Source organism: Schistocerca piceifrons, chromosome 5 (genome assembly GCF_021461385.2).
Source record: "Schistocerca piceifrons isolate TAMUIC-IGC-003096 chromosome 5, iqSchPice1.1, whole genome shotgun sequence".
In the NCBI taxonomy this organism is placed as follows: Eukaryota; Metazoa; Arthropoda; class Insecta; order Orthoptera; family Acrididae; genus Schistocerca; species Schistocerca piceifrons.
In genome coordinates, this window is record NC_060142.1 from 177110859 (window position 1) to 177125211 (window position 14353).

At 44.8% G+C, this 14353-nt stretch overlaps 1 protein-coding gene across 1 annotated transcript; it reads left to right on the forward strand.

Annotated features, from left to right (window-relative positions):
• The first annotated feature begins 3631 nt into the window (after positions 1-3631).
• On the forward strand, positions 3632-13639 carry LOC124798857 (trypsin alpha-3-like). Its single transcript, XM_047262390.1, has 2 exons — positions 3632-3646; positions 13223-13639. Exons 1-2 carry the CDS (start codon positions 3632-3634, stop codon positions 13637-13639), a joined length of 432 nt encoding a protein of 143 aa, XP_047118346.1.
• The last annotated feature ends 714 nt before the right edge of the window (positions 13640-14353 follow it).

Here is a 14353-nt window from a genome sequence, read left to right on the forward strand (position 1 = left end):
CATTGCTGGGTGCCACTAATGGAACTGCTTCTGCTGAGAAATGTGACTTGTTGCTGTGTGTACCTGCTCAACATTGCTGGGTGCCACAGATGGAACTGCTTCTACCGAAATGAAGTCACTTGTTGCTGTGTGTACCTGTTCAACACTGCTGGGTGCCACTGATGGAGTGCTTCTGCTGAATGATGTCACTTGTTGGTGTCTGCACCTGCTCAACATTACTGGGTGCCACTGATGGACTGTTTTTTACTGAAATAATGTGACTTGTTGCTGTGTGTACCTGTTCAACATTGGTGGGTGCCACAGATGGAACTGCTTCTACTGAGATAATGTCACTTGTTGGTGTCTGCACCTGCTCAACATTACTGGGTGCCACTGATGGACTGCTTCTACTGAAATGATGTCACTTGTTGGGGTCTGCACCAGTTCAACATTGCTGGGTGCCACTGATGGAACTGCTTCTGCTGAGAAATGTGACTTGTTGCTGTGTGTACCTGTTCAACATTACTAGGTGCCACAGATGGAACTGCTTTTACTAAAATGATGTCACTTGTTGGTGTTTGCACCTGTTGACCATTGCTGGGTGCTGCTGCTGGAACTATCAACTATTTGTTTTTTGAATAATTAAAAGTATTTTATGTGAACATTTGTATAAACTGACTTTTTGTGTATTGTGTAAACTGTTATGTAAAGCCACATGTATGAAAGAATTTGTATTGCCTACCGTATTTTATATATTAGGTTATTGAAAGGTCAGTGCAAAGCCAAAATTTTATCTAATTATGTGATATGTACGTATTAGTATTATCTTTTATTTTTGTCTGTATTTTTTTTTGACGAATTTGGTGGTATTTTCACTACCAATGCTGGCAAAAATACCATCAAATTCTAGCCCGTGGAGGAAGGGCATATGAAAGGTGGCTACACTGAGCCACAGCGCCAGAGAGTTTTGCTTCGCCGCCTCCACTGGCAGTGATTATTGAGAAGTAGCGGAGTGCAGTGCTTGTTGAGAACTCGTAGCAGTGAGTCAGTGCTGAGATGTCGTAGTGAAGAGTGCTTGTCGAGATGTGGCAGTAGTCAGTTGTTGTTGAGATGTGGTAGTAACGAGTCGGTGTGGAGATATTGTAATGTTTAGAGTGCTTTTCATCAATATAAACGAAGGTAAAAAAAAAAAAAATTCTTTTCTCTCTCATTATTTCAGTGTCCAGAATAATGCGTCATTACAGGTTCAGTCAACAAAGCATCTGGCATGTGTTCTTGCATTAGAGTGTAATTCTGGTTTTCTTGCGCAATTATAGTATTTCTATTTTTTTATTATTTCAGTATAAATGGTATTTAAAATTTCTTGTCTTGTTGAAGAAGAACCGTGCCAGATGTGTACGTTGAGTCATACTTCCACACACAGAACAGTTATACTTGTGCTTTGGTTTCGTAGGTTTTACAGTTGCTGGGGACTTAATTAATTAATTGCGTTAACGAAAATTTTCATTTCATTCTTTGTTGTTGTTCTATGCAGTCAGATTGCGTAATAATACTAGTCAGGGCCAACCGTTTACGAGACACAGCGTAATCGGACATACAGCGACGAAAAATAAAAAAATGATTTTCAAATTTAATAATAATTAAGCCCCCATGCAATATTTCTGTCTTTGTTTCAGTAATGATCTTGAGGGTAGCTGTTATTAGTATGAGCTTAGTGCAAATTTGATTTCCATGATTACTGGTGTGTGCATTATCGATGACTGCTGCTGCGCACAGCTCAGAGTACCCTTTGTCAGTTTGTATCCTGTGCGCTATTCAAAGGGAAATATCAACGTAAATAGCATTAATAACCAATGTTCAAGTTTCTTAAACATATATTTCCAAATTAATGTGCCTAATTGTGCTGGCGACCCTTAATTTTTCCATTCACATATGTTTTTACCACTTTTATTAACTCTCAAGGTTAAAGTCCGTTTAGTTTTTCTGTTAATGTCACCATATTCGAAATTATAGTCCGATACCTTTGTTCATTAGAGACACGCGTGGTCATCACAGAGGGTAACGTTAGCTAGCTTCACAGTAGGCTTGTGCATCATACATGGCAAGTTAGCGTTATAAGCTACGCTCTTACCAAAAGACAAGTGAAAAACAACACCATACTTTTGTCTTGTTTCAGTTACAGGCTGACGTTATATCGTTAATTTTCTGGAATATGGTACTCCAATTACTTTTAGATTTAATGATTTTTGACTTACAGAGATTTAAATACAGCTTTCAGGTATTCAAAGAAAATAAAACACATACGCACGAGAAAAGGATTCCTAATAAATGTTACAGGAAAAACAAAGCTCCTTTGTATGTAATACTTAGAGGGTTCGACTGGGTCAATGAATGTTAGTGAAATTGAGAGCTAGATACTATAATTGTAATTGACATTATATGTTTACCAATTTTAGATTTAGTACTTTTAACCATAGTAACTTGATTTATTTTACCAATGGCAGTAAGAACATCCGTGTTAAGCTCCCTAAATCCATAAACACACACACACACACACACACACACACGCAGACACACGCACACAAGAACACCCACACATACACACGCACACACAAGCACGAGGTGTGTGTGTGTGTGTGTGTGTGTGTGTGTGTGTGTGAGAGAGAGAGAGAGAGAAAGAGAGAGAGACGAGGGAGATATCAGCAGATGGTCAACGTAATTCACCGAGTGACACTGGAATACTTTAGAGTGAAAAATTGTGCTGAGACGATTACGCAGACGTGATCTGTTAGTAAAACGAGTTAAAAGATACTGTTTCTCACGATATCTCTTATAATTATAGTCTCTCATCACAGTCCTGACGCTGATAAGCTGCCCAGTCTCATTTGAAGAAGAAATCAGTTTTGCATTTTCAGAAATATCCCAGTTCTTCCCCTGAGGTGTTTTTATGTTCGAGTAAGATAAGATCTTAATGTATTATTGTCCAAAGAGCACTTCGATTTATCTAAGGAAGGGACGTGGTTGCTCTAAATGTAGAATTCCTAGTTCCGAACGAACTTTTTATCAGCGTTAACGAGTCCGTCCCGCCATGAAATACAGTAAATTATATACAGTAATGTACCTAGATCACTCATCGTCCACCATGCCCCGTGTGTTCATTGCAGCAGTGTGCGTCCTAGCTGCGGGTCTGGCTTCGCCCACCAGGGCGTGGCCCCTGTCCGCTGGCCACGGTCGGGTCATCGGCGGCAGCAACGCCAGCATCTCTGACTACCTTACCAGGCGTCGCGGCTGCGCGGTGGCTCCCATCACTGCGGAGCCTCCATGATCAGCGAGACTTGGACTCTTGCCGCTGCCCACTGCGTCGAGTTCGTGCCCGCAAGCGAGCTGGGCATTCGAGTTGGGACGACGACGCGCGACAGTGGCGGCACGGTTAACAGTGCGCTCTCTGTTACGTGGCACAAGAGTTACCTTTACTACACCTATGAGTACGACATCGCAGTAGTGCAGGTGAGTCTCCCGCGTTGCATGCGTTCTTGCTGCGACAGAGACCAGTATGTCGCTGGAATACAGTTTACACGGACAGACTTCATTGATGGGCCCAGACATCACGATAGCAGCCAACCACTAGCTCGAAAGACGCCTGGTGGCGTTTATGGCGCACCATGTGGTATACTCCATGCTACTCTATCCTGTGCAAGCCTCTTCATCTCCCAGTACCTACTGCAGCCTACATCCTTCTGAATCTGCTAAGTGTATTCATCTCTTGATCTCCCTCTACGATTTTTACCTTCCACGGTGCCCTCCGGTACTAAATTGGTGATCCCTTGATGCCTCAGAACATGTCTTACCAACCTATCCCTTCTTCTAGTCAAGTTGTGCCACAAACTCCTCTTCTCCCCAATTCTATTCAATACCTCCTCATTAATTATGTGGTCTACCCATCTAATCTTCAGCATTCTTCTGTAGCACCACATTTCGATAGCTTCTATTCTCTTCTTGTCGAAACTATTTATCGTCCATGTTTCACTTCCGTACATGGCTACACTCCATACAAATACTTTCAGAAACGACTTCCTGACAAATCAATACTCGATGTTAACAAATTTCTCTTCTTCAGAAATGCTTTCCTTGCCATTGCCAGTCTACATTTTATATCCTCTCTACTTCGACCATCATCAGTTATTTTGCTCCCCAAATAGCAAAACTCCTTTACTACTTTAAGTGTATCACTTCCTAGTCTAATTCCCTCAGCATCGCCCGAATTAATTCGACTACATTCCATTATCCTCGTTTTGCTTTTCTTCTCCATGGTTTTTAATGCCTACTCCGAACTTTTCTTTCGTTTCCTTTACTGCTTGCTCACTATACAGACTGAATAGCATCGGGGAGAGGCTACAACCCTATCACACTCCCTTCCCAACCACAGCTTCCCTTTCATGTCCCTCGGCTCTTATGACTGCCATCTGCTTTCTGTACAAACTGTAAATAGCATTTCGCTCCTTGTATTTTACCCCTGCCACCTTCAGAATTTGAAAGAGAGTATTCTAATTAACAATGTCAAAAGCCTTTTCTTAATACTTCTTCTAAGATAAGTCGTAGGGTCAGTATTGCGTCACGTGTTCCAACATTTCTAAGGAATCCAAACTGATCTTCCCCGAGGTCGGCTTCTATCAGTTTTTCCATTCGTCTGTAAAGAATTCGCGTTAGTATTTTGCAGCTGTGACCTACTAAACTGATAGTTCGGTAATTTTTACATCTGTCAACACCTACTTTCTTTGTGATTGCAATTATTATATTCTTCTTGAAGTCGGAGGGAATTTCGCCTGTCTCATGAATCTTGCTTACCAAAGGGTAGAGTTTTGTCAGGACTGGCTCTCCCAAGGCTGTCAGTAGTCCTAATGCAATGTTGTCCACTCCCGGGGCCTTGTTTCGACTTAGGTCTTTCAGTGCTCTGTCAAACTCTTCAAGCAGTATCATATCTCCCATTTCATCTTATCTGCCTCCTCTTCCATTTCCATAATATTGTCCTCAACAACATCGCCCCTGTATAGACCCTCTATATACTCCTTACACCTTTCTGCTTAGAACTGAGTTACCATCTCAGCTCTTGATATTCATGCAAGTAGTTCTCTTTTCTCCAAAGGTCTCTTTAATTTTTCTGTAGGCGGTATCTACCTTACCCCTCATGAGAGAAGCTTCTACATCCTTACATTTGTCCTCTAGCCATCCCTGCTTAGCCATTTTGCACTTCATCAGGTTCAAATGTTCAAATTGATTCCTAAGGGACCAAACTGCTGAAGTCATCGGTCCCTAGACTTACACACTACTTAAACTAACTAACGTTAATGTCAACACACACACCGGTGCCCGAAGGAGGACTCGAACCTCCGGCGAGAGGGGCCACGGAAACCACGACTTGGCGCCTCAACCCGCGCGATCACTGCGAGCGGCTTCACCATCAGGTTCCACAGTACCTTGTTGACCACTTGGGTCCATGGCTTCGTCAGCTCTGCGCCACGCTTGAACCGTACGCCAGCTCTTACCAACTGAAATCAAGACCCATCTGACGAGGCCACGTTTTTCAGTCCTCTAGGGTCCAACTGATATCGTCATGAGCCCAGGACAGGAGCTTGATGCAGTGACGTGAAGTTAGCAAAGGCACTCACTTCGATCGTTGTGCTGCCGTAGCCCATTTACGCCAGATTTGGGCCCACGTTCATCGTATGTCTCCCATTGATTTCTGACGTTATTTCACGCACTGCTGCTTACCTGTTAGCAGTGACTACTGTACGCAAACGCCACTGCTCTCTGACTCCGTGTCTACAATGGTAGTGCCTGAAATTTGATATGCTCTGCACACTCTTGACACTGTGGTTCTTCGAATACTGAATTTCACAACGATTTCCGAAATGAAATGTCCCATGATTCTAGCTCCAACTATCATTCCGCGTTAAAAGTCCGTTAATTCCCAGTCTGTGGCCATAAACACGTCGGAAACCTTTTCACATGAATCACCTCAGTACAATTTACAGATCCGTCGATGCATGGTCCTCGTATCCGTTGTGTACACGATACTGCCGCCATCTCTATATGTGTGTACCGCTATCCCATGACTTTTATCACCTCTGTGTATGCGGAAAGGAGACGAATGGGGAAACACTCTAGTGACCATATGCGGTGCAAGTGGGGAAATCCCGTCAAATAACAGCCTTTGATACTGTGTAGGTTGTTATTGCCAGGCGCTTGGGAACGAGCATCTCTGGTATTGAACATCTTTTAATCTAACGCACCATATGTCTACAGCCGGCGGTGAAAGTGGGTAATTCCCTCCAAATAAGACGGTCTGATAATGTGTAGGTTCTTACTTCAATGCGTTTGGCAGCGATTACCTCGGAAACGCCGAAACTGTTAGGCTGTGCGCGTGCTAGTACCATGAACATCTACGGAAATTGTGAAATCACAGTAGTTTACTGCAAACCATGTTCTCTAAAATCACATTGATTTCTTGGCCATCAAATTCACCTGATCTAAACCCCTTGCACAAATCTTGGCCACTACTGGGCACCACCTCTGCGTCCACATCGATGATGAACTGCTGCGCTAGATAACAGGTAGTCATAATGTTTAGGTTCATCACTGTACAGTTCAGTATTGTACACTGCTGTACAAGAAATACAAGGAAACACTGACTAAATTAAACTTTCAGAAAATTCAGATTTATTTACGGCTTTGTGGTGTCATTATTACATTTTTTTCTGTTTTTATCTGGACTACATGTCATTATGGTGAAATACACTGTAGCGCCAAAGAAACTGCTATAGGTATGCCTATTCAAGCAGGCCGGAGTGGCCGAGCGCTTCTAGGCGCTACATTCTGGAACCGCGCGACCGCTACGGTGGCAGGTTCGAATCCTGCCTCGGGCATGGGTTGTGTTATGTCCTTAGGTTAGTTAGGTGTAAGTAGTTCTAAGTTCTAGGGGACTGATGACCTCAGTAGTTAAGTCCCATTGTGCTCAGAGCCGTTTGAACCATTTTTTTTTTTTTTGGCTATTCAAATACGGAGGTATGTAAACAGGCAGAATACGTCATTGCCGTCGGCAATGAATATATTCGACAACAGATGTGTGGCGCACTTGGTATATCGGGTACTGCTGCTACAATTGCAGGTTATCAAGATTTAAGTGAGTTTGAAAGTGGTGTTACAGTGGGCGCACGAGCGATGGGACACAGCATCACTCAGGCAGCGATGAAGTGGGGATTTCCGTACGACCATTTAACGAATGTACCGCTAATATGACGAATTCGGTGAAACATCAAGTCTCCGACATCCCTGCGGCCGGGAGAGATCCTTCTAGAACGGGACCAACGACGACTTAAGAGAATCGTTCAGTGTGACAGAAGTGCAATCCTTCCTCAAATCGCTGCATATTTCAATGCTGGGCCATCAACAAGTGTCCAATCATTCAACAAAACATCATCGAAATGGGTTTTCGCAGCGGAATTCCCACTCGTGTACCCTTCATGATTTCACGACACAAAGCTTTACGCTTCGCCTGGGTCCGTCAGCACCGATATTGGATTTTTGATGACTGGAAACATGTTTCCTGATTGGACGAGTCTCGTCTCACATTATATCGAGCGGATGGACGTGTACGGATATGGAGACAACCTCATGAAGTGATGAAGCCTGCAAGTCGGCAGGGGACTGTTGAGGCTGGTGGAGTCTCTGTAATGGTGTGAGGCGTGTGCAGTTGGAGTGATATGGGACCCCTGATACGTCTAGATACCACTCTTGACAGATGAAACATATGTAAGCATCCTGTCTGATCACCTGCATCCATTTATATCCATTGCGTATTCCGACGGACTTTTGCAATTCCATCAGGACAATGCGACATCCCATACGTCGAGAATTGCTACAGAGTGGCTCCTGGAACACTCTTCTCGGTTTAAACACTTCTTCTGGCCACCAAACTCCCAGACGTGATCATTATTGAGCGTTTCCTTGATTCTTTCCAACGTTCTGTTCAGAAGAGATCTTCACCTCCTCGTACTCTTCGGATTTATGGACAGCTCTGCAGGATTCTTGGTGTCAGTTTCCTCCAGCACTACTTCAGACATTTGTCGACTACATTCCACGTCGTCTTGTGGCACTTATGTGTGGTCGTAGGTGTTCTACATGATATTATGCATGTGTACCAGTTTCTTGGGCTCTTCATTGTATGTCACCCTATGGCGGAGGGGATATTAGTGGAAGATGTCAGATGCACTCCTCACAATATAATTGGCCACTGGGATCTCCTGTCCCTAGTTAGATACAGATGCACTTACAACGGGTACAAAATGGCGTACCTAGTGGACAGACCCATATCACCTTGGCATCCTTGACATGGTCCAGAGATCAGCGTGTGTGTACGCGGAGGGTCGTCACGCTGTTGGAACATGAATTTTGAGCAGTGTCGCAAGTATTCGCGTTTTCTTTTATTGGCAGAGTGTGTGTTACACTGACGAGAAGCTTTACTCCGCTTCGTGGCGATTCCCGCAGATGTCCTAGTCACATAGCATCATGGCAGATCCTCTGCGTTCTAAGAAATGCATTGGATAGCTTTGAAGCTGCAACAGTATTTATACACTGCATGACACACTTCACCAACTAAGGGTATTACAATACATTTGCAAAACCATAAAAAATGAGATAGCAGAATGCTAATGATAATAGCAAAAATACGTCAAAGTAGAAACCGTAATATCATCAACATAGACATAGACTCTGTAAATGAGACCACGATCATGTTACGGCAAAATATTTGTACAGGTCCACTTTGATCACGCAGATTGTACAATTCAAAATTACTGTTTCGGCTATTCTGGTCTTCAGTTCATAAAAATATCCTGATGTGGGTATCACTGTCAATATCTGAACACCTAGGTACGTAAGTGCTTGTGCTTAATATCATGAGTGTTATTTGCTGTCACTATTAGAAAATCGTTTTGATATCTCACATATGCAATCAGGTTTCAGTGTAGAGTGATGCGACGGATATTCTGTGTTTCTAAGTCACAATCAGTCTGTGGAGAAAACTGAATATTCCAGAATGAGGTTTTCACTCTGCAGCGGAGTGTGCCCTGATATGAAACTTCCTGGCAGATTAAAACTGTGTGCCCGACCGATACTCGAACCCGGAGTTGTAGGAGACGAGGTACTGCTGGAAGTAAAGCTGTGAGGAAGGGGGCTTAGTCGTGCTTGGGTAGCTCAGATGGTAGAGCACTTGCCCGCGAAAGGCAAAGGTCCCGAGTTCGAGTCTCGGTCCGGCACACAGTTTTAATCTGCCAGGAAGTTTGAATATTGTAGTTGTCCAATACATTAACACACCCTCTATGGTTGTTACTCAACCAGTTTTGTGCGGTAGTTAAAAAACTTCTGGAATGCACAACGTTTTGCGAAGTTTCGATTGTTTGGATGCATATGTTTCTCCACTCATTTACTGGCTTTAAAATAACATTGTCGGATTTTCAAAAATGGTTGAATTTGCTCTAAGCACTATGGGATTTAACATCTGAGCCGACCGGTGTGGCCGAGCGGTTCTAGGCGCGTCAGTCTGGAACTGCGCGACCGCTACGGTCGCAGGTTCGACTCCTGCCTCGGGCATGGATGTGTGTGATGTCCTTAGGTTAGTTAGGTTTAAGTAGTTCTAAGTTCTAGGGGACTGATGACCTCAGATGTTAAGTCCCATAGTGCTCAGAGCCATTTGAACCATTTGAACTTAACATCTGAGGTCATCAGTCCTCTAGAATTAGAACTACTTGAACCTAACTAACCTAAGAACATCATACACATCCAGGCCCGAGGCAGAATTCGTACCTGCGACCGTAGCAGTCGCGAGACTCCGAACTGAAGCGCCTAGAACCGCTCGGCCACAGCGACCTGCGTGGCGTCGGATTTTCATTTAAAATTAAGATTTATAGGTGTTTGTGGATTTTCAAGAACTTGGACTCTATGAAAAGTGCAGTAGATCTCCGTGTTAAAGAATGGAGAATATGGCTTACAGCTGGTGGACAGTGGCTGTGCGCACTTCTGATTGCTCCCCAGATTAGACGCATAGTAATGTTTGGTAGGACGTCGGTTAGTCTGATGTGGTGGCAGTTTAGCCTTACTGGAGCACAACTATCTGTAACGGAGTAATAATATTCCAGAGCAGAGCTCTGTAGCGTGATGCGGAGGATTACCACAAAGTCCATATAGTTCCTCTAGCACATTATTCCTGCAGTATTGGGCCATGATACCTGATAGGTAGTTAATTCAGATATGATTTAATATTCACTGCCTCTTCTAGAGCAATGATTCCCTTCCGTACTTCTTTAACGTATCGTCTACAGTATAAGAAATATATACTAGTTTTATAGATGAAAAATAATTTTGATAACACTCTTTATCCTCAAAGTACACCTTAACAGTCATATGCGTGAAGTCGATGCAATTTTCCTGCAGTACTACGCTATGGTACGCATAGAGTGACGTCAAGCGTCATTGATAACGTGTCTGTAACATTTTGGCTAAGTGGTGTATGGTGTACTTTTCTAACTGCAGACATGAAAAACAAAACTGAGGCTAGTGTATGCCTTTACATTTCTTTACGCCCTCTGTCGAACCCTTGTATCTATTATAGACCTCTATAGAGCTTGGTCAAATGTATTGGAAATTTCTCCAAATGGTCCTCAGGTCACATCGTCTCTCTCGCTCTCTCTCCTGCGCAGCAATATTACTTCTCAGTGGATCACATACGTGCTCTATGGGGTTTAAGTCGGGGCAAGGGGCAGGCCAGTCCACTATTACGAATATCCTCTCGTTTCAGGAGCTCCTCCACCAGCCGGCCGCTGTGGCGGAGTGGTTCTAGGTGCGTCAGTCTGGAACCGTCCGACCGCTACGTTCGGAGGTGCGAATCCTGCCTCGGGCATGGATGTGCGTGATGTCCTAGGTCAGTTAGGTTTAAGTAGTTCTAAGTTCTAGGGGACTGATGACTTCAGATGTCAAGTCCCATAGTCAGGTTACTCTAAATTCAGAGGCTGTTGCACGCAGCGACTTTTATATTGTAAATAATAGATTTCAGCTATCAATCGTCCTTTTTAAATGTTATTGGCAGATCTAGAATTCAGATAGAAACTAGCCATTCTCAATGCACTACATTTTTGATCAATGCATGTGATGCCTGTTGGTTGGGCTTCATCCACAGTTCATTGAAATTTCAAAAGGACGACTGATAGCTGAAATCTGTTATTTACGAGTCAAGTCCCATAGTACTCAGAGCCATTTGAATTTGAGCTCTCCCTGCGGCGCTATTTTACCGGCCGCGCTTTGTTAGCTAATGAAGTGCCCCCCGAAAATTCGCACATGGGAAAAGAATGTAGTGTCACAATAATGTTAACCGGTGAGTGTATCGTGTTTAAAGATTTGAAGGTAGTACACTCATGCAGTATTAAGATTCCCAAAACCATGACATCAGGTGCACCAAAACGATCGTGTTCTATAACGCTGGACCTAGCCTCATACGGCGAGAGGCGTGAAAACGTACTTCACCCACAAACAATCTCGATTAACGTTGTTATGACACTGTACACTTTTCCCATGTACGTCTTTTCAGGGGTGAATTTGGAATGGACTTCTTTACTATGGATGACAACACGCGACCGCGTCGAACAGCGCAGGTGGAAGAGCTCTTTGAAAGGTAGAATTTTTGGCGAATTTGCTGTCCTACTCGTTTCTCAGACTTAAGTCCCATGGAACATGTGTGGAATAAGTTGCAGCGGTATATTTCATACGTCCACGTGTAGGCATGACCGTAAGCACTCGTCAACCGAAATGGCGGATGATGATTCCTTACCAACATGGTGGACAGTATAGGAGGCTGTGGCTACGCCATGCCTCCGCAATATCCTTTCTTCCAGGAGTGTAGTTCTACAAGGTTCGCTGCAGAGCTTCTGTCAAGTTTGGAAGGTAGGAGACGAGGTACTGGCAGAATTGAAGATGTGAGGACGGGTCGTCAAAAAAATGGTTCAAATTGCTCTGAGCACTATGGGACTTAGTCCCCTAGAACTTAGAACTACTTAAACCTAACTAACCTTAAGACATCACAAACATCCATGCCCGAGGCAGGATTCGAACCTGCGACGTTGCGGTCGCGATGTTCCAGACTGTAGCGCCTAGAACCGCTCGGTCACACCGGCCGGCACGGCTCGTCAGACATGCTTGGGTAGCTCAGTTGGTAGAGCACTTGCTGGCGAAAAGCAAAGGTCCCGAGTTCGAGTCTCTCTCCGGCACACAGTTTTAATCTGCCAGAAAGTTTCATATCAGCACACACTCCGCTGCAGAGAGAAAATATCACTTTGGAAACATCCCCAGGCTGTGGCTAAGCCATGTTTCCGCAAGTTTTGAAGGTAGGATACGAGGTACTGGCAGAATTGAAGTTGTGAGGACGGGTCTTGAGTCGTGATGGGGTACCTCAGTTGGTAGAGCTCTTGCCCGCGGAAGACAAAGTTCCCGAGTTCGAGGCTCGGTCCGGCACACAATATTAATCCCGCGTCTAGGAAGTTACCATGATTCGGGGTTCTTTTCAGTGTAACTATTGTCTTTGAGTAGAAGTGTCATTATCGCTCAACTTATGTGCATCTCTTACGGTTAACTTCCGTGCTACACTATAGGTGCTCTTTCTGTGTATGTTCCAAGTTTCAGAGGGCTATGCTATTTGGCAGTGACGCTTAATGCGAAAGCTAATTTTGTCTTTAAGTTGTCCACACCAGTGTACTTTGCTAGTACACAGTCAATGAACCGAAGTCTGCCACCTGCTTTAACTACGGCCGTGCCTTTGTGAGTGTTCAATTTCATATCGGAACTTGGGAACTTGAAGCAAGGTCTTATAGGACCAAACTGTTCAGGTCATCAGTCCCTAAGCTTACACACTACTTAATCTAACTTCAACTAACTTACGCTAAGAACAACACACACACTCGTGCCCGAGGGAGGACTCGAACCTCCGACGGGGAGAGCCGTCCGGGCCGTGACAAGACGCCCTAGACCGCGCGGCTACCCACCATTTCATATCGCTACAGATCCTTAAACCGAAGTATGAACATCAGATGACCGACCGCAGTTGTTACACAATCAGATTGTAATAACACGATGCCGATTACAGCTGACCAATACCGTGTGAATTCCGCATCGAGTTGAATACCTTATAACGGTTTTCCAGATCTCTGACTCGTTTCCTCTGGGAGCCAACGTCCAGGTGGTGAGCCTCGTCGCCGCGGACTACGACCAACCTGGCGGCCTCACCGCGACGCTGGTCGGCTGGGGCTCGCTCATGTTCGACGGCGACGAGGCGGACACCCTCCAGCAGGTGGAGCTCAGCGTGCTGGACCGACAGGCCTGCCAGCTCCTCATCGACTCGGTGCCGACGCCGACGCTGGAGACGACGCCGCGCATGCTGTGCGCCGGAGAGGCCGGGCAGGCGGCCTGCAAAAGCGACGCCGGGGGGCCGCTGGTCAGCGCCGGGACGCAAGTCAGCGTCGCCTCGCTAGGCATGTTCTCCGTCTGCGAGAACTCGGGCACCATCTTTGCCGTCGTCGGCAGCTTGCGCGCCTGGATTACTAACCACACTAACGTTTAGCTGCCGTACCAAGAATGCCAAACGTATTTTCCACTCTGCTGTATTGTTTACTCCCACGTTCAGAATCCTATGGTTTTGTGACACTGGTGATCGACGTACTGATCGAAGACGAACAAGTTTCTGCGTCTATGTCATAATATCATAAGACATAATAGCATCTATTGACTCTGAAACAAAAACTGGTCAAAACTAAGCCCAAAATACAACTAATCTGCTAATTAAGGAAATATGAAAATGAACTTAATTAATTTCTTCCTTTGCGTGGCAATAGCCCACTCCGTTTAAAGTTGTTGCACGTATTAAAATTCAGCACCCGCTGGGATACCCGTGCGTGTAAAGCGCCGCTTCCGGGTCGGGGAAGTGCGTCGATATCGGATCTAATCTGCCCGGCGGATTACCGTTCGAGGGGCGGTGTACTCGTCTGCCCGCATGGGTTTTTAGGCGATTTCCCACACCCCGCTAGGTAAATACTGCGCTGGTTCAAACACTGCATGATCCTCAAACGTTTTGAATACTTTCGCTATTTTTCACATGGATGACACTACACAAAGCCTGTTGGAATACACGTCTTTCCTGGGTGGATACCAGGGTGGCAACAGGAAGGGCATCCGCCCACCCTCTCAACTAACGAAACCATATCCTTCAATAACCATACCGACCCTGCGTCGATGCGGAACAAAGGCATAAGAAGAAGCTGAAAGCATTTAGATTCAA